Below are 23992 nucleotides of genomic sequence, written 5' to 3' on the forward strand. Positions count from 1 at the left end.
CCTGAAATTCGAGTAGGAAATACATCTTGAAAGCTATTTCTGAATACATCCTAAAACACTAACTTCCTGGTGATCTTCCAATAACATACTGCCTAGTTGTGTTAGAAACATCATTTTTCATTGGCTATGTGGCTTGCACATGAGCAGAAGGGTAAAAGTTGGAGTTCTTTTTTTACCATTATTTTCATATCGAGACCACTCGTTATTCCAAATGTCCATCTTATCCTACTTTTGCAAAGGTTCAGCTGTCTGTTTGCAGTTCATACCAGTCTGCCTTGGATCTGAGACCAAAAAGTATAAAAATCCAGACACAAAATCAGATTTCGACAAGCCAATTTTGGGTGGAAAAAAATCTGGTCCAAAAATTTGGTTTTTCTCTCAGTATTTTGTAGTGCAACTAGAACTTCCAGATTATTTGGTATCATTGTAGAGCTACATCTGTCTACCTTTCTATAATACCATCCACTTTAGTGTATCATGCATGACCATGATGCTACAGAGCTCGGCAGTAGGCTACTACCTCCTGCCACATAAACTCGTCACCAGGAGTTAATGTGTTAAGAAGACATCCTGTCAGGAAGACCTTTCAGTTATGTTCAAATAATGCAGATCAACCATCAGATATGACTCCATTACTAAAAATAAAAGCTGCTGTTCTATAAAAAAAAATTAGAGAAATGTGACAGAAAAATCCTGGAATGAAGACCCTTCAGGAATTATAAATGCTTCCAATTCAGTATGGATGATGCCAATGACACTAAAAATATAAAAGCCTGTGAATTAATTCTTCTTAAAAACAACTAAATATACTTTAACTAAATTTGATGTAGAGCATACTTGCCATGAGTGCTTAAAGATTTATCCATAGGATGCTGCTCTGCAATCAAATATGGTTTTGCAAAAACTAAGGAGCAGATTGCCAATTCAAGCAAGGGAAGTAACCTGACCCCTTTTCCTTTCTTTTGTTCAAATTTACAGTAAGTTTAATCCATCAAATGTAAATTATGTGAGTAATTAAATAGAGTGCATATCTAGCTATCATGAAACATTGGTGTTGTGGACTAATGCTAGGAAGGTCTTTCCTCAAAAGAAAAGTATTATGTCATGTGACTGGTTCACTTTCGGTAAATGGATGGGGAAAATTCAGTGCAAAAATGTCTTTTAACCAACCAACTCTTATTTATTATGGTATGAAGCTGGAAAAATACATAATAGACAAGGTGGTAACCTAATGCTCCAAAACATTTATTTCCACTCCACAATTCCACACATGTATGAATTTGCTTTCATAAGCTAACATATGTCACTTGAACTAGTTGAGTGATATCAAGGCCATTTGGGCTTATTATTATCATTATTATTATTATTATCATACGGTACCAAAGACTAAAAATAGTACTAACAGCTGCCTTACTTGGCGCTCAGCATTAAGAGTTAGTGTTAGGACTGGTCGGCCTGGTGTCAGGATAATGTGACTGGGTGGGACATCATGCTACATGTCTGAGGCATGATACCCCAGTGCTTGACACTATAAACTGCCACACTGCAGACATCATAGCAATACGACTGAAAAATTATTAAAGCTACATTAAAAAATCTAAATCACACACTCTTCTTGCAAGTGTAAAGGAGTTTTACAAATCATGTACACATATCATAATACAAGTTTTGTTGTAAGATGCATGGTATTGAAGTCAAATCCAAAAATAAATTGATATCCCATTACACATATCTTCACCATTTTAGCCATTCTTGGTGTGCACAAACAGTTAATCAATAAAATATGTATCAGATCCTCACACCACCCATATCTATTTGCCAGGTAGATTAGTCCCATAAATATTCTCATAGAGATCTAATTGCTAGGTCATTTTGATTGAACTATAAAGAAATCTGCCGATAATATTTCAATAAATGGTACAGTGTTTGATTTTCAGCTTTAGCTTGTAAAAAAAATGTCCACATATCATTCTGCTTATTTGTCAGTGGATGGACTAATGAAATATTCTCATGAGAGATCCAATTGTATGGTCCCTTTTTGAACCATAAAGACATAGATGTCATCTTTATAAATGAGACAGTATTTGATTTTAGCTTCAAGATTTGTAAAATAAATTCTCACAAAAGCAGCAGTTATGTCCTGATATTGACATATTGTTGTGCCCTGATATTGTACCATGAACACAGAATGAATTGACATGTCCTGATATTGTACCTTGAACACAGAATGAATTGACATGTCCTGATATTGTACCATAAACACAGAATGAATTGACATGTCCTGATATTGTACCATAAACACAGAATGAATTGATATGTCTTGATATTGTGCCATGAACACAGAATGAATTGACATGTCCTGATATTGTGCCATGAACACAGAATGAATTGACATGTCCTGATATTGTACCTTGAACACAATGAATTGACATGTATTGATATTGTACCATGAACACAGAATGAATTGACATGTCCTGATATTGTACCATGAATACAGAATGGATTGACATGTACTGATATTGTACCATGAACACAGAATGAATTGACATGTCCTGATATTGTACCTTAAACACAATGAATTGACATGTCCTGATATTGTACCATGAAGTTAGAATGAATTGACATATCCTGATATTGTACCGTGAACACAGAATGAATTGACATGTCCTGATATTGTACCATGAACACAGAATGGATTGACATGTCCTGATATTGTACCATGAACACAGAATGAATTGACATATCCTGATATTGTACCATAAACACAGAATGAATTGACATGTCCTGATATTGTACCTTGAACACAGTGAATTGACATGTCCTGATATTGTACCTTGAACACAGAATAAATTGACATGTCCTGATATTGTACCATGAATACAGAATGGATTGACATGTCCTGATATTGTACCATGAACACAGAATGAATTGACATGTCCTGATATTGTACCATGAACACAGAATGAATTGACATGTCCTGATATTGTACCATGAACACAGAATGAATTGACATGTCCTGATATTGTACCTTGAACACAGAATGAATTGACATGTCCTGATATTGTACCATGAACACAGAATGAATTGACATGTCCTGATATTGTACCTTGAACACAGAATGAATTGACATGTCCTGATATTGTACCATGAACACAGAATGAATTGACATGTCCTGATATTGTACCATGAACACAGAATTAATTGACATATCCTGATATTGTACCATGAACACAGAATGAATTGACATGTCTTGATATTATACCTTGAGCAGTTAGAATGACCACATAGAATGAACTGACACATCCAGTGAACCCCATTTCCTGCTGCAGAAAGCAAAGGTCTCAATGTAGAGTGGTGGACAGACAGACTATCTTTCATACCATCTAGCAAACTTCTGGCCCTTACTAAACTTCTGATAAAGTTTGTAGATGGCTTGCACATTGAATAGTAAAGAAGTCTAATGGATTAGGGATCAAAGGACAAGATCCTAGTGACTTAAAGAAGAAATATTATTTGTGTAATCACAACTTTAGTTATAGGTATTCACTTAGGTAAGACAGATGCCTGTTGAATTCAGGACCTAAGGGTCAAAGGTCAAAGTCATATGGACTCAAGGGAAAAAGGTTATTGAACAGTAACTTTTTCTAGAATAAATTCCTTTTCCAAAGTTTGTGGATCACTCGCACTTAAGGTAAAATAGAAACCTATTCATTTTGGGGTCAAAAGTCAATGGTCATGATGAATTTTAAAAAAGAAAATAATTTTCTGCATATTATTATTAAGTTTAATATTTAAAACAAAACATCTCAAAGGTCAGGGCCATTGAATACCATTGGTAAGTAATCTCCAGAGTTAACCATTCCATACTACTGCCAATAAGGAGGACTGTTAAATATGGCATGGGTGTATAATCTACTGATTACAGTACTCTTGATGTGTTAAAAAAAATTTGTTTGATAAAAGGACATGCAAACAAACATGTTTGTGGCATTGGGTTGCAAAGAATATTTGCTGTTACAGATTTAGAAATTTCTAAAATGTTCTTATGACCTGAATATTAGATGTCAATAAAAGTATGTTCATATTATGATACGTTAGACAAGATAATTTTATAGTTTTGGTTACTAAATGTATTATTTGTTTTCTGATGCATAATATGTGGAGGGAGTTTTCGGTTGTCAAAGCCTTTCTAATATATGTTGTTATGTATGTTTGATTTGTATTATTTGTTGCCTTTTCTTAATGATTATGTTACATCTCTATTTGGTACTTGACCTTATCTAAAATCAAGTTAATGGTGTACCTGACCAGTGACATTTGCTTTGTAAGCAACATAATACACAGTTAATATTTCTCTAACATTGTGGATTAAATATTCAAGTTATTATTAGCATTAAACATGTTTACTTCAATTTGAGTCAAAGATACAGTCTTGATTACGACCTTAGAAACTTCCAGAATGGAAATTTCCAATTAGTTGACAGACTATTTTCCAAATATGGTTAATGCAACCTAGGGCAAATAGTGAGGTATATAATCTTGTTTACATTAGGATTGTTCATTCTTGCCTCAACATCTGAAGTAGATTCTGTCTTATTGTTGTGTTCAGTTTTTAATTTAGGTTTATTTATTTCTTGAGATTATTAATCACTGGAATTACAAAGTGCTCAATAGTATTCTGTTCTTGGACTAAAACATAAATTTAGAATTGTAGTGAATTCAGACAAGGACAGTTTGGATTATGTTATTGTGATACATCAAAAGACTGTGAGCACATTGCCACACTCAGGCCATTGGCACATTAGTACGTTTGAGACTACATACACGTCAACACATTTGTTATTAGGATTTGTTTGGAATAGCACTGGAATTCAGTTGGAACATCATACATTTGGACTTGTGATAGAACTTTTTAAACTACATTTATTTGGGTTTTAATTTTTTGTACTCTTCTTTTTAAATTTCACTTTGTATTCTAGGGAAATCAATTATTTAGTGAATTTTACAAAACATGTTGGTTTTCGCTCTTTTCTATTACTTAGTTTAAGACCATAGAGTCATAACAATGTTTAAAAATATGAAAAACTAATTTATGAAAGCGAAGGCTGGCTTAGCATAAAGCATGGACTTAACATTAGAAAATTACAGCCAGTTAACCCTAATAATGTTGTTTGTTTTGATTTGCTGTTGTTGTTGTTGCTATTTGTCCTTCAGTTTTGAGGATGTACTAACTTATTTGTTTGATCAGATCAATTTGTACTCTGAACTCTCAATGGCACACTTGACAGGAGATGCTGCATGAGTTTGCTGGATCAATAGAATAATAGGATGTGCTGCAGCAGTGCCTCTGCAGTTCTCCTTAATTCAAAGATGCCTATTGAAATATGTATTTGAAAAGATTTAGATCAGCATCACTAACATATGCAGAAACTTTATTTAATCAGTTTACAGACTTCATTCAGGGAGAGATGGGAAGCCCAATCAGTTTATGCAGTCTGTTTACAGATTTGATAATGTGATTCATGGAGAAGTGGAAAGCTCTATTATTTTAAAATAAAGATTAATATTGTCAATATCCAAAGTCACAAATTGAATAACATTAAGTGATGAGACAGAAGAATTATGTTGTAGTCTAATTATAATCCTACTCAACTTCTGTGGCACATTTTGTGTAATATATATTTGGAGTGGAAGATATATGTACCCTACACAACTTCAATGACACATTTCATGTAATATACATGGAGATTGGAAGATATATGTACCCTACATAGCTTGAATGACACATTTAATGCAGTATACATGGGGAATGAGAGATATATGTACCCTACACAACTTCAGTGACACATTTCATGTAATATACGTGGACAGTAGACAATACATGTACCAAACACAGCTTGAATGGCACATTTCATGTAATTTTCATGGGCAGTGAGCAATATATGTACCCTACACAATTTCAGTGACATATTTTTTATAATATACATGGGGAGTGGAGAATATATGTACCCTACACAGCTTGAATAACACATTTCATATAATTTTCATAGGCAGTGGACAACATATGTACCCTATACAGTTTAAATGACTTATTTCATGTAATTTTCATGGACAGTGAAGGATATATGCAACCTACACAGCCATCAAATAAGATTTCATGACTGCATCATTTCCATATGGTTGGTACATGTAATATGGCAAATTAAGGACATTTTATTCACCCATTTTGAAAACTTGGGCATATTCTGTCATGGTTCTGCCTGTCGACATAAATTTAAATTTGACTACGCATCTGTCAACTTGTAATAACATGCCTTGTTATGATTGGTGGGAAACTTTGTAATCACATTTCCATTATTCCATTCATACATCAAGGTCACCCTGTTGTTCTTGTTTTCTCAGTTTAAAGCCATTTGCGATAATTAGGAGAACTTACTGTACCTATTACATGACAGCAACACTAGATAATTTTTTCAATGGTACTTTTGGTATCCAATGTTCAAGGTCACAGGTCAAATAGTTTGTTTTCTGTCAGTGCCCAAAGAGGCCTAAATCCCACCACCACCACCACCACCCCACCCTGATCAGATGTACATAATATTTTAATTGTAGAATTATTTTGCTGTACAGTTCTTTAACACATGAATTCTAACTTGAGGTACATTGTTTTTCAGGTTGTGCAAGATCCAGAAGGGAGATATTGTCTGTGATCCCATGTGTGGATCAGGGAGTATCCCTGTACAGGTACAGTGACAACTAGCTTCTGCAGCAAATAAAACTCAAGCAAATTAGTTTGATAGTTTTAGTATTACACAAGATATGGAACTAAATGTGTATGTTTTCAGGTATAAACATCATATATGAATTGTTAGAAGTAATTCAAAACATCCCAATCAGTTTAAATAAAAAGAACATTGCCTGGCAAGTTAAAATATCACACAGCTAAATCTGGTTTTAATTTTATTTGAAATTAGCTTCATATGAATCTGTTCTCATTTATTATCTCCATCTTTGTGTTGCCATGGAGAAATAAAGGATGTCATTGTGTTATTCATCTGTTTGTCAGTTTTGCATGAACTTTAATTTGCAGTGGTCCTCCTCTTATTGGGTCATTCCTTCTACAGCATGAAAATGGACTCATAGGTTGCCTTATAAGATAGGTAGCAATTTTGAGGAATATCACACATGTACAAGTAAAAAGTACACATAAAGTATGAAATATTTAAACTGTTTAATTTTTTCACATACAGATCATGAAAATGTTATTAAATCAATGTGATAAAGATTATATCGATGTTATTTTAAAATAATTATGAGTCATTTTCAACCATGGTTCAAAACCACCTTGTCAATAAATTGGACTATAAACATATGGCTGTAAATAACACAATCTATCCATTACATTTTCTACTGCTCCAGTGGCCTAGTGGTTAGAGCATCTGCCTCAGATGCGGGAGGTCATGGGATCGATCCCCGGTCGAGTCATACCAAAGACTTACACAAATGGTACTAACAGCTGCAGCTGCCTCACTTGGTGCTCAGCATTAAGAGGTTAGTGTTAGGACTGGGCGGCCTGGTGTCAGGATAATGTGATTGGGTGGGACATCATGCTACATGTCTGCGGCATGATGCCCCAGTGCTAGACATCACTGTAAACTGTCACACTGCAGACATTGTAGTGATATGACTGAAAAATTGATAAAGCTACGTTAAAAATCCAAATCCCACACACACCCATTACATTTTCCCACTGCTGTAGAATGTTAATTGGTGATATTTGTTTGAATCTTTTTGACATCAAATTTCTCATTTGTGATCAAAGGATTTGCCCTCTTTTGTTTGTTCAAACTCAATTTAACTTTTTCTTCTAAACTGAGAATGTCTGACATTTTGCATACTCTGCAACAATATATTCCTCCATTGCCAATGTACAGTTGATACATGAGATGCTCAGTGCTTTCAAAGGAAGTGACCTTGTCACATGATCAACTGGTATTAGTCTGATACTCTATCAAGTACATTTCACAGTCTGTGGGAGAGAAGTCTAAATGGCTAATATACCATTTTTACTTTTTGGTGACCAAAAGTCATGCTGACTTGAGTTCAGCAATACTGTGTTTCTCAGTGGTTATTGTTATCTTGATAATTATTGGTCATGACAGAAGCCTGTGGTTATCAAAGTGTCAAAATGTAGCATCTAAGGAATTACATGGCAGTAAGGATAATGAGATTATTCAAACCTTTTTGTGGATTAAATTTATATTATCAAAAAGTTGGAACTAAAATCAGATCATTGAATTTTGAAATCAACAAATATTCATGAGATTTTTATCTGCATATTCCATTATGTGGCTGCATGTGAAAGGTAAATTTGACAGATTTTGAACTAACATGCTAGCTACTGGCAATTGTAGAGTGGTACTACTAAACACAAACTTTTTAGTGCAGTGGAGTTCAGCGCCATTCAAGAGGAACCCCTCATTTTTTTTATCCAACCACCTCTTGGTGCAGTGTATTGTGCAGTGCTTTCCCTCTTTCCGTTAATGTTTCTCTTGAGCACAATATCTTCAGTTCTACAGGACATACCTTTGTCAGATTTTGTGGATAGCTTGCACTTTGGGTAAGGAAGAAGTTTGTCAGATTTGTAGTTCAGAGGTCAAAGTCACTGTAACTAAAAGTAGAAAAATTATTGCTTTACTTTAACATTAGTTCTACATTACAGACTTAGACTTAAGCTTTGTTGATGGCTTGCACTTGCTGTAAAAAAGAAACCTGTTGATTTTAAAGTCAAAGGTTAAAGGTCAAGATCATGGTGACTGAGGAAAGAGAAAAAGTTTCTGCAAAAGAAATTCCCTTTTCAACAAAAGTTTGTGCATAGCATGCACATTAAATAAGACGCCTTTTGATTTTGGGGTTGAATGGTTCCAGGTCATAATTTGGTAAATAAAGATAACCCATATATTCTGGGGTCTACACATCTGAGGTCACGGTCATGAAAGTCCAACAAGAAAATGTTGGATTCTGCCAAATAACTTAGTTTAGCACAGCACACCTTTATCATTGGTCACTCAGATATTAATGCCCTACTAGTCCCTATACTGAGAAGTATTATTACTAGTCCCTACATTGAGAATTATTAATACTAGTCCCTACATTGAGAATTATTATTACTAGTCCCTATATTGAGAATTATTAATACTAGTCCCTACATTGAGAATTATTAATACTAGTCCCTACATTGAGAATTATTATTACTAGTCCCTATATTGAGAATTATTAATACTAGTCCCTACATTGAGAATTATTAATACTAGTCCCTACATTGAGAATTATTATTACTAGTCCCTATATTGAGAATTATTAATACTAGTCCCTACATTGAGAATTATTAATACTAGTCCCTACATTGAGAATTATTATTACTAGTCCCAACATTGAGAATTATTAATACTAGTCCCTACATTGAGAATTATTAATACTAGTCACTAGATTGAGAATTATTATTACTAGTCCCTATATTGAGAATTATTAATACTAGTCCCTACATTGAGAATTATTAATGCTAGTCCCTACATTGAGAATTAATAATGCTAGTCCCTGCATTGAGACTTATTAATACTAGTTCCTACATTGAGAATTATTAAAATGTGGTAGGCATGTAAAGTGCCATTTGCTGTATTCTTGTTTTATGGCTGTTGTGACTTGTTTTCTCCACTGGGTTTTGCTGTACCATTCAGATAGCTCCTCTGGGCCTAGGTTATTTTGGTGTTTAGTGGGTAACTAATGTCAGTAAAAAGATTTTTGATGCTGAGTCTCTATTTATGCATTTGCACACTTAGCCAGTTAACTGACAGAAACAGTAGGTAATAGATTTTTCTCTTACAATTTAACTTGACCACTCCTTTATCTGGTAGGGTAAAAAGTTCAGTATGATAACATAGCACTTACTTTGTCCAATTGTAAATGCCATTGCATGAATAATAGATTAACAGTGAATCTACTTTAATCGTGCTGGTACCTGAGATTCCCCAATATTCCGTTAAAGAATGGTCAGGGTCATATGGGAAGGCATCATTGTTTGCAGCTGAACTCGAAATTCAAGTTTCATTTAATTTTACTTCTCTAAATTCCATCACAGTCAGCAATTAAAAAGAAATCATGAAGATTTCATTGTCCACAAATGAACTGTGGTCATCTTTTATTGTGGTGCTCTCTGTGTTGTTGTTGTTGTTCTAGGGTTTAACACCATTTTTCAGCACAAGATAGGCTATACATGGCGGCCAGTATAACTGGTGGAGGAAGAACCCTGGAAAAACCAGGGAAGAACCACCGACCCACGAGAAGCTACTGGCAGGCTTTCCCATGTACCAATGCTAGCCGAGCCTTGGACTTGAACCCACACAGACAGAGTTTGCTCTCTGTGATGTCAGTTCTTGCAGAAAAAGTGGAACCACCACATTAAATTTGGTTGTCATTTGTGAGTTATATCTTCTTTGTTGCAGTTATTTCTTTGAAAGAGGCAAATTGATTATCTTCTTTAACTTGTGTTTGTTAGCTGTTCATGCATACAACACAGAATTTATTTTTGTTTTAGGTATTTATAAGTGTTTTTACAGACCTGCCAACTCTTACAATTTTGCCGTAAGTCTTACGAAAATTACCCTTGAAATACAGACTTACGGCATACTAGCAAAAACTATGGAAAAATGATTGTTGCTGAAAAATCCGGATAATTGGTTCATCCGTGTTTTATTTGGATCCAGGTTTCATCTTAGAATTAGTGAAACTAGTTGGGGAACTAGACTAACTTTACAGCATCACCACAGACACTTTAAACTGCACCTTTTTTGTTCATGCGAAACACCTGCATGATCAAACTGTTGATTATGGAATTGTTAAAAATGGCGTCCAGAAAGGGTTGCATTTTTTAAGACAAAAGGGAAAATAAGCTTCTAGAAAAGTGTTTATAATCAACACAGAAGAATAAAAAGGAGTATTCAGATTCATTTGAACAAAAGCTGGAAAGGACACAATTACGTTTGTTGGACATAACGTGCCATTTCGAGTATGTCTTGTGGCGGGAGATATGATTGCCATCATCATGTGAAGTGGAAAAGAATTTCCAAGAATTATGTCAAGTTGAGAGATAGCAACAAGCCATTGAGCTGCAACTGCACTAGTGGTAAATAACATCTATGCATACTTGACAAACTTTTCAGTTAAACATAATGTTTATCGTCAATGTGTCTAACTTTTAATTATGTTTTCCAGCTTTACAATAGCAGTTATTGATATTTTGTTACACCTTACTGAAAACTGGTCATTCTTACGGAAAAAAATCAACTGCCTTACTGAGACGGACTCGTCAGGGTTGGCAGGTCTGTTTTTATTTCCTTATCGATATTCATAATAAAGTGTAACAACCAGGTTTTGCTGATATTAAACATGATACATCTATGAATCAATGAAACTATATATTTCATGTCAGTCATTTATCATTTTCAGGCATTTTGTTTCAGGTACTTGAGAATAAAGTAGAACTGAAGATCATAAACCTCTGATCTTCAGTTTGGAACAAGTTTTCTTTCTTAGCTGAATAATTTTAGTAAGTTTGTTTTAAAAAAGTGAAATCCTGTGTTATTGTTTGCCTCAACATCTAAAGCTCATGGTGTGGCCTTAATGAGGAGGAAACAAGATAACAAAAAAAAAAACCACTAAGCCTTGAGGACTGAACCTAGGACTACATACATACAAAGCATGTATGACACCAATTTGTTACCCTGTGGCAGATCCATATCACTAGGCCCATAATAATAGGAGAGAAGAATTAAAGATCCGGGAATATACTGTCTGCGTGGGTTCGAGTCTCGGATTCGGCTAATGTGGGTATGTGAGAAAGCTTACCAGTAGCTTCTCGTGGGTCAGTGGTTCTTTCCAGGGTTTTCCCGGGTTCTTCCTCCACCATTAATACTGGTCGCCATGTATAGCCTATCGTGTGCTGAAAAATGGCGTTAAACTGTACAACAACAACAACAACTTTTTTATTTATTTTTATTTGATGTATGCTTTCAAAAAAAGAAGTATTTTATACTAATGTCATCACTTTTTCTATCTTGAAGGCTGCCGTGAGCTGGCCAGAAGCATATCATATAGCGGGAGAGATCTCCAAAAAGGCTTTACCGCGAACTGTTGACAATGTAACCTGTCTCAATGAGAAGCGAAGGCAGGAAGGAAAGTAGGTATTTCTTCCTAGGTGATTTGCAAGCTCATAGATCAAATTTTAATTGTCATGTGGCATTTAAATGGAAGAAAATGTAGTTTACCTTCTAATGAAAGAAATATTTAATTATTTTGCATTATATTCTATTTTCTTCATCATGCCTCTCATGTAATAACACAGGGACCCCGCAGTGATAACCTTTCTTATTATATACTTAAGTTAAATATACAAACTTATGGGTAGAGTAATTTTTTAAATCTTTTTTAGCTCCTATATTTTCACATTCAAAAAATATAACATTTCCCATCATGCCATATCATGCTTGATTGTGTAAGCCATCAGAAGTTATACCTGCAGCAAGAAAAATAAGCACTTTATGAGTTTGAAGATATAAGTTAGAAACTGCATTACGTTTTAGGCACAGAAGTTATTTTTGCTGAAGAAATTTTAGTAGACTCCAGATCTCTGTGAAGTTATTTCCCCTTACTACCCAGACAGCATTCATATTGCTGTGCTGCATCAGACCAGCTTTGTAGTCAGATAGGGTAAAATAGTCAAAAATGTTATTTATTGTAACAAACTAGGTCATCCCTATCTGATTGCTCTCTTAAATCACTGCTATTGATATGTTCAGCCTAGGAATAGATTTGAAAGTGAGGTACATTTATAAACAATGTGGTATGGATTGTGTTCTGAAGAGTGAGGTAAATTTATAAATAGTGGTAGGGATTGTTCTGGAGAATGATGTAAATTTATCAACAGTGTGATAGGGATTGTGTTCTGAAGAGTGAGGTAAATTTATAAACAGTGTGGTAGGGATTGTGTTCTGAAGAGTGAGGTAGGAATAGTGTTCTGGAGAGTGAGGTAAATTTAGAAACAGTGGTAGGGATTGTGTTCTGAAGAATGAGGTAAATTTAGAAACAGTGTGGTAGTGGCTGTGTTCTGAAGAGTGATGTAAATTTATAAACAGTGTGGTAGGGATTGTGTTCTGGAGAGTGAGGTAGGGATTATTCTGAAGAGTGGGTAAATGTATAAACAGTGTGGTAGAGATTGTGTTCTGGAGAGAGGTAAATTTATAAACAGTGTGGTAGGGATTGTGTTCTGGAGAGTGAGGTAAATTTATAAATAGTGTGGTAGGTATTGTGTTCTGGAGAGTGAGGTAGGGATTGTGTTCTGAAGAGTGAGGTAAATTTATAAACAGTGTGGTAGGGATTGTGTTCTAAAGAGTGAGGTAGGAATAGTGTTCTGAAGAGTGAGGTAAATTTATAAACAGTGGTAGGGATTATATAAAACAGTACAGGGTAAAACAGTACTATAGTAAGTGCATAAAAGTGTATAACATATCTGATGTCCAATATGGCTATCACACAGCAGCCATCTTGAAAATCTTATTTCCCCTTCTGAATGAAAAGTCATGCTTTGAAAATGGATGACTATATCAACATGGGGATTTCACTAATAGCTTTCTTATGATACCTAGCTGATCCTAAATGAAAATGGTACCAGTTGTACATCGAGTATGACTGCCCCAGTTACTGTCTTACATATCTTTTTGTCAGTACTCCTCCTGAATGGATGGTGATTATTACTTTGGTTTTTCTTATAAACATTTCTAATGAGGTCTGCCTTGTCCTAAATGAAAATGGTGCCAAGTCAACATCTAATATGTCAACCACAGCAGCTAATTAAAAAAAAAATATTGTTGAAGAATATGAGTTAAAAAGAAGAAATGGTCTTATCTTGAATTCCTGGAAATTCCTTTCACCCAGTAGAGTGTCATTCCCTTCGAGGGACTCTTGTTAAGGTTTATATATTCAGTGTTAATTTGTTTCAACTATATTTTTTTAAATGTCAAATTAATCTATGAAGATTAAAATGGAGATGTCATATTTGATTTCATTTTATATTTATTAGTGATCATTATAGACACAAAACGATGTTTGGTTTGGTTGAGCTAGGACTGCTTTTACATTATTGTGCCAAAAAGTCACTGGCATTTTGAAAGGCACTCTTAAATATTAGAATTACTTATTGGTTTGCATCAGAAATGCACAGTAATATTTTGGTTTGGCTGGGTAAAGCTCACTTTAAGTTATTTTGTCCAAAAGACATTTTGTCTAAGTTTTAGTACCTTTCTGATGTCAGAGGCTATTAAATCGTCAGCCTGATAATGGTCAGCTCTGTGTTTTACATAAAAGCTGTTCCAGTGCAATATACATGGGACCTGGGGGAAGGTGGTTTCATTGTGGAGTTGCTTACCATAGATGAAATTTAGAATTTTGTATCATTTTCATGTGAACTCTTCGAGTAGCCAGAGTAACCTGATATACATTTTTAAACAACTTCCTTCCCATAATATCATGTATGTTTAAGTGAATCAACCCAATAGTGAAAACATTAATTCTTATTTATTTTTAGTTGATAATTATGGTATAAAGAGTACCTAGACTGGTTTCTTTTATATAAAAGTACTTATTATGGTTTCTTTTTATAAAAGTACTTATTTTAGTTTCTTTTGTGTTAAAGGTACTTAGATTGGTTTCTTTTATATAAAAGTTCTTATTTTGGTTTCTTTATATAAAAGTACTTATTTTAGTTTCTTTTGTATTAAAGGTACTTACGTTGGTTTCTTTGATATAAAAGTACTTATTTTGGTTTCTTTACATAAAACTATTTATTTTAGTTTCTTTAGCATAAAAGGTACATAGATTGGTTTCTTTTATATATAAAAGTACTTATTTTGGTTTCTTTGTATGAATGTACTTATTGTAGTTTCTTTTGTATAAAAGTCACTTAGATTGATTTCTTGGATATATAAGTACTTAGATTGTGTTTATTTTATCTAAATACACAATGAATTGGTTTCCATTATAATTACAAAATGAATTGGCAGCTGTTTAAATTTAAATCATTGTAAATTTAGAAAAGTTTTTTTTCAGCTAGATACTTTGCATCAGTTTTGCCATGCCTACTAAGGGGAGGCAATTCCTTGCCAAAAGAGAGGTTACTTGTACTGTACACAAATAGAGAATTGCACAGATTAAATTTTGTGCTATTCAGATGCCAGGTGTACTGTTCATTTAGACTTTGAAGGAAAAAGTGATGCTAGGTTACATTTTCTTGACTGCAATTCATTCTAAAGCTCATATTTCTCATCAATTTCAGGCCCTGTATTCAGGTTGAAACATGTCGATGGAATGTGTATAACCTGCCATTGAAAAGTAACTTAGTGGATGTATTCATCACAGATCTGGTCAGTACTTTCTTTTTAGTTTTTCTAAAGAAACTTTATCTCAGTTAGATCTATAGCAAAACAAATACCGACAACTTAAACAAGACACTTTTGAGACAGTCAGTTTAATCTTTCATTTTTTCAAAGAATGAGGACCTACATGTATTGGTAAATACCTACTTCTATATATGTAACAGATTTAGGAGATCAATCCAGTAAATATACAAATTTTGATTTTTAGATCCGCTTCTAAACCAATAGATTTTTTTACTGACATAAATTTCTATGTGTTATAAAGGGATTGAACAGAAAACAAATTGATTTTTGTATAATAATAAGCATTCTCTTCATTCCATAGTAAAATAGCAAGCTTTGAACATGAATCTAATTGAAAATGTTACAATAATAATGAATGAATGTGAGTAAATAAATTAGTTACAATGACAATTAAATGAAAAAGGAAGAGTCATATATCATTGTTTACTGCAAAGAGCTTTGTTATAAAATCCACAAGCATTTATAGTTTCCTTCACAAGATCACTGACGGGTGACAGTTGGTTGATTTTCCTTGAATCAAATTGTATTTTGTGAGGAATGGGAATGTACTCCTTGTATCAGCATTAGAAATGGTATTGACAAAACAACCACACTCAGCCTGCAAATAAATTCAAACTTCAGTTTTCCTGTGGTTATTTTTATTCAAAGGCTTGAAAGCCATTGTGGACCATCTTGGATCCTTTTATTACTTGCAACACCTGATAAAACATTCTGCATTATGTGTTAAACTCCCTTTATTACAACAATAAGGTAACCAGTTAACTACTAGTTGTGTACACATTGTTAGTCATTTTAAGATGATCCATAGAACCAGCCTGTCACTCTAATCAACAAGCATTGACCAATCAGATAAATGCATCCATAGTTACAGTATATTACAACAATAAGGTAACCAGTTAACTACTAGTTGTGTACACATTGTTAGTCATTTTAAGATGATCCATAGAACTAGCCTGTCACTCTAATCAACAAGCATTGACCAATCAGATAAATGCATCCATTGTTGCAGTAAACAAGCATCATGCTTTACACATAATCAACCATGCAGTGATAATACACCTACATAACAAAATTTCATAAATGTGAACAATATTAACATAATCATGCTTCATTACGCATGGGGAACGTGCATTGCAAATAGCTAATATCTAGAAAGGTTTCAAGGAGGACGATTGGTATGATTTCAGACTCCAAAACAAGATTTGGACAAGGTAAAACAATTTTGTTCAGAGCATGTGGTCAACTCATGAATGGCTAAAAAAGAATAAAAAAGTATAAGTATTATAGAAAATAATATTCCTCATTTAAAAGTTTTTTTATTGATATTCCAAAAACTGAGAGACTGAACATGTGCAGAATATGCTTATTTTTCTATTGGTTTGAGTGTTTAGCCTTTGTTTTAAAGAAACCTCTGTTTTATCTGAATAGACAGATATCTGCTCCATAATTGGTATGGCTGATTGTGATATTTGTGCTGAAATTATTAGCATACATGAATGTCATACCAGCCCCCTTGATGTTTTATCCAAGTGCATTGCATTGCATGATTTTATAAGAGGTTAAGGAGTTGGGTTATTGTTGTTGTTGTGGGGTTTAACGCCATATTTCAGCACAAGATAGGATATGCATGGCGGCCAGTATTAATGGTGGAGGAAGAACCCGGGAAAACCCCAGGAAGAACCACCGACCCACGAGAAGCTACTGGCGAGCTTTCTCACATGCCCATGTTAGCCAAATCCTAGACTCGAACCCATGCAGACAGAGGTGAGATGGCAGTGATCCGTAATAGAGAACACTTTAGACCACTCTGCCACTTGGGGCCCCAAGTTGGGTTATTATTCCTCGTGGTAAAATGACGTACTTTGAAGCCTTTAGGGACTTAATTCACCCTATTACATGTCAGCATTGCCCACCCTGCAAATATATATTTTTTACATAATCATACACATTAATCAGCAAAATAAACGTTATCAGTGTATGTATATGAAAGATCGCTTCTTACACCAAGCTGTGAAATGCCAGAAGTGTTTACTTTTTGTTGTTGTTTTGGGTATTAATGTCATTTCTCAGTGCAGGATAGGCTATACATGTCAGCCAGTATAACTGGTGGAGGAAGAACAAGGGAAAACCCCAGTAAGAACTGCTGACCCATGGGAAGCTCCTGGCAGCTTTCTTACATAGACGCATTGGCCAAGCCTGAGACTCAAACCCACATGGACTGAAGTTAGATGGCCACGATTGGTATAGGCATGTGCTTGAGGCCACTCAGCCAACTTGGGCCCTGAAGAAGTGTTTATGTACATGTACTACTAAACAATTTTGCAAACATGTGTCAAAATTGCAATTTTGATAACGGTGGCCAGTAAATTTTCCCAATGACATAAATCAAAATAAAACATTCCAGATGCCATGTGTTTGTTTCTTTTTGGTGCTGTCTGAGACTCATGTCATAAATATTCCAGAGTGACTTCTACCCACGTTGTTTAATAGTACAAGTTGCCATTACTTCAGGACCTTGAATGGTTAAAAAATTAAATATAATTAATAAAAATAACAAATAATTTAGATTTTACCTGGCTTTAAATGAGCAATATGTCTTTCAACTTTTCCTCTGTGATTTTTTATGTGCATGTGGTGACAAGGCTGGTTCTTCTTCACAGATTGCCAAATTTTTCACTTCTGCACAAATCTTATTTCAGGACTCCAAAATTTTAATTTCATGTATTTATCCTTGTGTATTGAGTTGAAACCCTTCTGTAACAATTTACTGGAAAGTTTATCTTAATAAGTATTTAACTGTAATGTTATCAGGAATTTACATAAGAGTGTCTGACATGGGACCTGTATTCTCTGATTATTCCTCCATAGTAACAGGAAACTTCAGGTGCAAAATGACAGTCTCTAAGGAGGCAGGGCTTATGTAATCAGTTCTGATCTATGCATTCCTCAGCCACACATTATAGCACTGGTATAATATTTCTGGTCTCCACTAGATTGGTTTGCATTAGATTTTTTAATAGGGATATAAAATGCACAAAGATTCTGTTTTTTTTATATAAATGTTGATAAATTCTTTTATTTTTCAAAAATGTTAGATTTCAGCATCAGAATGTTTGTGCAGTAGACAGCCATTAAAATAGTATTTTTGTCCCAATGCTAGTAGAATCAGATGTGCATTCTTCGGATGGATGACTAGATACTCTTGTTCATATTGGAACTGGGGAAACATAGTCTTAGCTGATATAAAAATAGATCATTTTCAGAAAATCTACAACATATTTCACTCAGCTATAACAAATTTTAAAGTCAAACAGTAAGAAACATACTTAGGCCATGAACATTCTCATCTGACTCTGCCCAGAAGTAAAAAATGTGGCAGTAAGGAGATGCATTTTTAAAAGAACAAAATTACTTGGTAATAAAATTACAATTTTCATTTTTTGTAGTAAGCTACCTAAGCGGTGGTAGCATAAAATTTACACTTCAATGAACCTCTTTCATTGTTGAGTTGAATAAACAAAGGGAGTGAATTTACATACATTTTAAATGTTTAATGCAAACGACAGTCATTTTCATTCATTTTTACATTGACACAATTTTAAAATTTTATTTAATGTTGACGCTTATTTTTAAAATAAATGTTTGTGTTTTGAGCTGACTTGAATAAGCTTCTGTTCTTCATTTCAGCCCTTTGGTAAACGGTACGTATTGATAAATAATTTATAGTAAGAATCCTTTGCTGTGGTGACATTGCATTAATAAGTCCCCTAAAAATTTCCCACCTATAATATTTGTAATCTGTCTGTCACTGTAGTTGTGGGTGGCCTAGTGGTTGGAGCATCCGCCTCAGATGCGGGAGGTCGTGGGTTCAAACCCTGGCCTATTCATACCAAAGAATTGTAAGAATGGTACTAAGAGCTGCATCACTTGGTGCTCAGCATTAAGAGGTTAGTGTTAGGACTGGTCGGCCTGGTGGCATGATAATATGACTGGGTGGGAAATGATGCTACATGTCTGCAGCATGATGCCCCAGTGCTAGACATCACTGTAAACTGTCACACTACAGACATCATAGCGATATGACTAAAAAATTGTTAAAGCTGTGTTAAAAATCAAAATCACACATTGCATATCCATAGTTGTTGAATAACCAGTCCAAAAAAAATGTTGCCCAATATAAGGCAGAGCATATGTTATGATGCTGACCGTCTGTCTACAGCCAATTTCATATCCACTGTTGAAGATTACTTAAGATCTACAGTTACCAAACTTTGTAAATGACTTGAACTTGTGATAAGGATGAAACCTATCAATTTTGAGATTGAATGGTCAAATGTCAAGTTTACTGTAACTGAACTCGGAAATATGGTTGTATGCACTGTAACAGTAATTTTACACCACAGACTGGGATCAGAGTTTGTTGATGTGTTCCACACATGACAAGGAAGATGCCTATTGATTTTGGAGTCAAAAGGTCAAATTTCAACGGCTATGTGACTAAAAAGAAGACAGATGTTTTCAGCATGTAAAGGTTTTGCCAGAGAATGTGATTAACTATTGACCAATAAAGAAGCAAATTAATTTGGGGTAAATTGGTTAGTAAATCTCCAGAGTTTATCACCATGCTATACTAGTGCCAACATAGAGCAATTATTAAAGATGGATTGGGAATGGAATGTGCTGCTCTTATTGACCTTTCATTTGCTGTCCATCTGTTTGTTGTCACTACTTCTCCTAAACCACTTGGAGGATTGCCTTGAAACTTTACACACACACAGTCATCCCATGCTCTAGTTAGTCCTGGATTAAAATGGTGCTTCTGACGCCTCTAATATAGCCAACACATTTGCCATCTTGTAAATTGTATTATCACTACTCATCCTGAATGGAAGGTAATACCAACATGGAGTTTTCACTACAAGACTTATGATGTCTAGTTGGTCCTTTGTAAAAATTATGCTGATCTGACATTAAGTAACGGCCGCCATGGTTTTAACACACAGCATTTTATAGGAAGAAATGGTCTTATCTTGAATTCCTTTCACCCACTAGAGCATCAGCCCTTCAAAGGCCTCTTGTTTAACATTGTGTACAAGCACAGACCTCTGCCAGGGAAACTAGTGTTTCTGTGAGTTTTTCACAAACATATCTTCTCTCTTCTATTGCAACTTCTTCAGAATGGCTGGGTATATCAGCATGGGTTTTTCGCTAAAAGACTTATGGTTGGGTCTTGTTGTTCCAAATTGAAAATAGTGCCAATCTGATGTCCAGTATGGCTTCCACAGAAGTCACTTTTAAAATGTTATCACTACAACTCCTGTGGCTATCTACCGAAAGACCTTTTATGATCGTTAGTTGGTCCTGAATGAAAACTTTGAATCAGACGTCAAGTAAAACCACCACTGTAGCCATTCTGAAAGGAAAGTCATATTGGCTGTGGCTATCTACCGAAAGACCTTTTATGATCGTTAGTTGGTCCTGAATGAAAACTTTGAATCAGACGTCAAGTAAAACCACCACTGTAGCCATTCTGAAAGGAAAGTCATATTGGCTGTGGCTATCTACCGAAAGACCTTTTATGATCGTTAGTTGGTCCTGAATGAAAACTTTGAATCAGACGTCAAGTAAAACCACCACTGTAGCCATTTTGAAAGGAAAGTCATATTGGCTTTGGCTATCTACTGAAAGACCTTTTATGATCGTTAGTTGGTCCTGAATGAAAACTTTGAATCAGACGTCAAGTAAAACCACCACTGTAGCCATTCTGAAAGGAAAGTCATATTGACATGGGATTTTCACCAGAACATCTCTTATGATGTGCAGTTGGTCCTAGGGGTCAAACAATACACATGAACTTGATGGTCTTTCCATGTTTGGCAGTTGGGTGGTGCCCTTTTGTGTGTGTTGACGATGTCAGTTGTATTTCCAGTATGCAGAGACCTCCCCTTTGTCAAAGAAATAAGGGGGGGGGAGTGGCAAAAAGGATGGGAGGGGGAAGAAATGGTCATAGTTAAATATTTAACTTACACTTCAGTATCTTTCTTCCTGCTCCACTTTCCTAGAGCTCTATTGAAATTAACATCTTTAAAAGATGTCACCTCTAGTTGTATAAGCATTAATCTGTCAGTTATTTCTGAACATACTCTGTCCCTTATCTGTATATGAATATTGTTCTGTGTTAAATTCTGAAGGGGCGTGTGTGTGTGTGTGTGTGATATTTTTGTTTGCTTGAATATGTTGGGAAACTGATCTTTGTGACTGTTATTTACAATATTCCAGAGCTCACAGCTATTATCTTTTGGATACATCTGCTCCAAAATAGGATTTTTCAAAAACTTTGTTGAATCAGTCTTTTACTGACTACTATGCCAGATTTCTTATCTGTTCCATGATGTTGTATTAGGATTCTTAGTCTATCAATGCCATAGTCTATTTGTGCCAATTATTTTTAAATAAATATCTTTACTTCTTAATTTCATTTTTTTAACCCTTATTTATTCATTTTATCTTAACCCTGAGTTATGGTTTTGTAGCATATGATCCGCATGGCTAAATTGATTGATTAAGAAATGAAAATTGCATTATAACCTTTAAGTGTCTGTATTTTAATTAGGCTCAGTATTCTGCCCTTTCTACATTTAATTTCAAAATACCGCTGAAAGGGAGATTGACCAGCATACTGTCCATTTTTGTCTATCCATCTGACTCTATTTTCGGGCTAGCAATCACTCACTGATATCTCCATCAACACTTTCCCAGCTCCTATAATCCGATATACTTCATAGCTTTAAAAATTATTGTCATGATTACTATCGTCAGCCAGTAATTCTGCCAAACAAAATCGCAATGAACCATGCTGGGAATCGACATGTTAGGTTTTCTAGGTAGCCCATATTTTAAACACGCATTTGTAAAACTTCCTTCATTGAAGGTTCAAATAATTTTTGCATATGATATCAGATGTCACACCAAGAATGGTTAAGTAAAAATTGTATACTTCACCGAGCACATTTTCTTTCATATGCAGGACTTTCAACTAATTTGCAGGAGTTCTCACACATCATTGTTCTCCAAGTTCATGAATTCGTACATATCTTGTATGATTCACACAATTGTACACCCTGACAGCATCTCCGTTTTAAATACTTTACATATTATTGAATGACTTTTGCGTGAAGTTTTTGTTGCTTTGCCAATATTTCCTAGGGGCCCTGAGTGGCCAAGTGGTCTAAAGCAGTCTTCGTTACGGATCACTGCCATCTCACCTCTGTCTGGTGTTAAACCCCACAACAACAACAACAACCAATATTTACTGTTTGTCATGCAGGGAATAAGTTACATTATTTTCTGACTGGTGGTTATTGTTTAACCTGGACTGGAACAAGCAGTAAGTACCAATGAGATTTCAACATAACATATTTCACCATGTGATAGACCTATAGTGTAGCTTTCAAATCAACAAATGTTAAAGTAACCATGATAAAATTCAACGTCAAAACTTTGTGTAAAAGTAGTTATTAAATGATGGGTAAAGCACCTCATTAAACGCGTGGGACACATTTGGAATGTATACGCTGAACATGCAGCTGGGTTAAGATCATTAGCATGGAATGGGGGGGGCAGATTACGAACCATGTCACTGTGTTAATTTATAGACAGTGAGCAAGTATTCTTAATAGTAAGTTTTGGTTTTACGAACAAAATGAGTGCCTGTGACTGCAGATACTGTTTCAAATGAATTCTAATTTTAAAGAATAACAATGCAAGCTAATAATAATTATTAATGACTGCTGAAGACTAAAATAACTTGCATATAAGCATCATTTTGTATCGATTCTACATCTCTTGTATTGATATGTTACAGCAAAAGTATTGATATATTGACGAATCATTTCACCCCTACTTGGTCCTAAATGAAAATTGTGCCACTTGCATATCCAATATGGCAGCCACCTTGAATTACTTTTTTTTTACTCCTTTTGAATGGATGGTCATATCAGAATGGGTTTTTTCCTAAAAGCCTTTGTATGAAGTGTAGTTGCTCCTAAATGAAAATGGTAAAACGGTTCTGCTCAGAATAGATGATTATATCATTAAAGGGTTGACAAAGAAAAATTTCTTATGATATCTAATTGGTCATAAATGAAAATGGTCTCAATCTGACATCCAGCATGGGTGAATCCAGCATGGGTGACACAATGACTATCTTTACAATTTTATTGCTACTTCGTCTAGTCGGCTGGTCATATTGATGTTGTGGCTTTCACAAAAAGACTATGTCTGGTTGATCCTATGTGGAAATGGTATCAATCTGATAGACCAGGGGTGGGCAAACTACGGCCCAAGGGCTTTCATGCGGCCTAGGAACAAGTCATCATTTGCACTGACTCTGTTTATGTTACTCTGTTATTGAAATAAATGTGCTTCTTTTGAAGTTTAAGTTTTAAAATATTAACAACATATTAACAACTGAAAAATAAATA

At 34.7% G+C, this 23992-nt stretch overlaps 1 protein-coding gene across 1 annotated transcript in view; it reads left to right on the forward strand.

Annotated features, from left to right (window-relative positions):
* Positions 1-23992, forward strand: part of LOC149789285 (tRNA (guanine(6)-N(2))-methyltransferase THUMP3-like) — a 58138-nt gene that overhangs the window by 29857 nt on the left and 4289 nt on the right. Inside the window, exons 5-8 of the mRNA XM_089975476.1 lie at positions 6675-6744; positions 12120-12235; positions 15386-15473; positions 19197-19210. Of these exons, the coding sequence (XP_089831602.1) occupies positions 6675-6744; positions 12120-12235; positions 15386-15473; positions 19197-19210 (288 nt within the window). The remainder of the gene's footprint in view (positions 1-6674; positions 6745-12119; positions 12236-15385; positions 15474-19196; positions 19211-23992) is intronic.

This window comes from Sinohyriopsis cumingii, chromosome 11 (assembly GCF_028554795.1).
Source record: "Sinohyriopsis cumingii isolate HCF-2022 chromosome 11, ASM2855479v2, whole genome shotgun sequence".
NCBI classification, from domain to species: Eukaryota; Metazoa; Mollusca; class Bivalvia; order Unionida; family Unionidae; genus Sinohyriopsis; species Sinohyriopsis cumingii.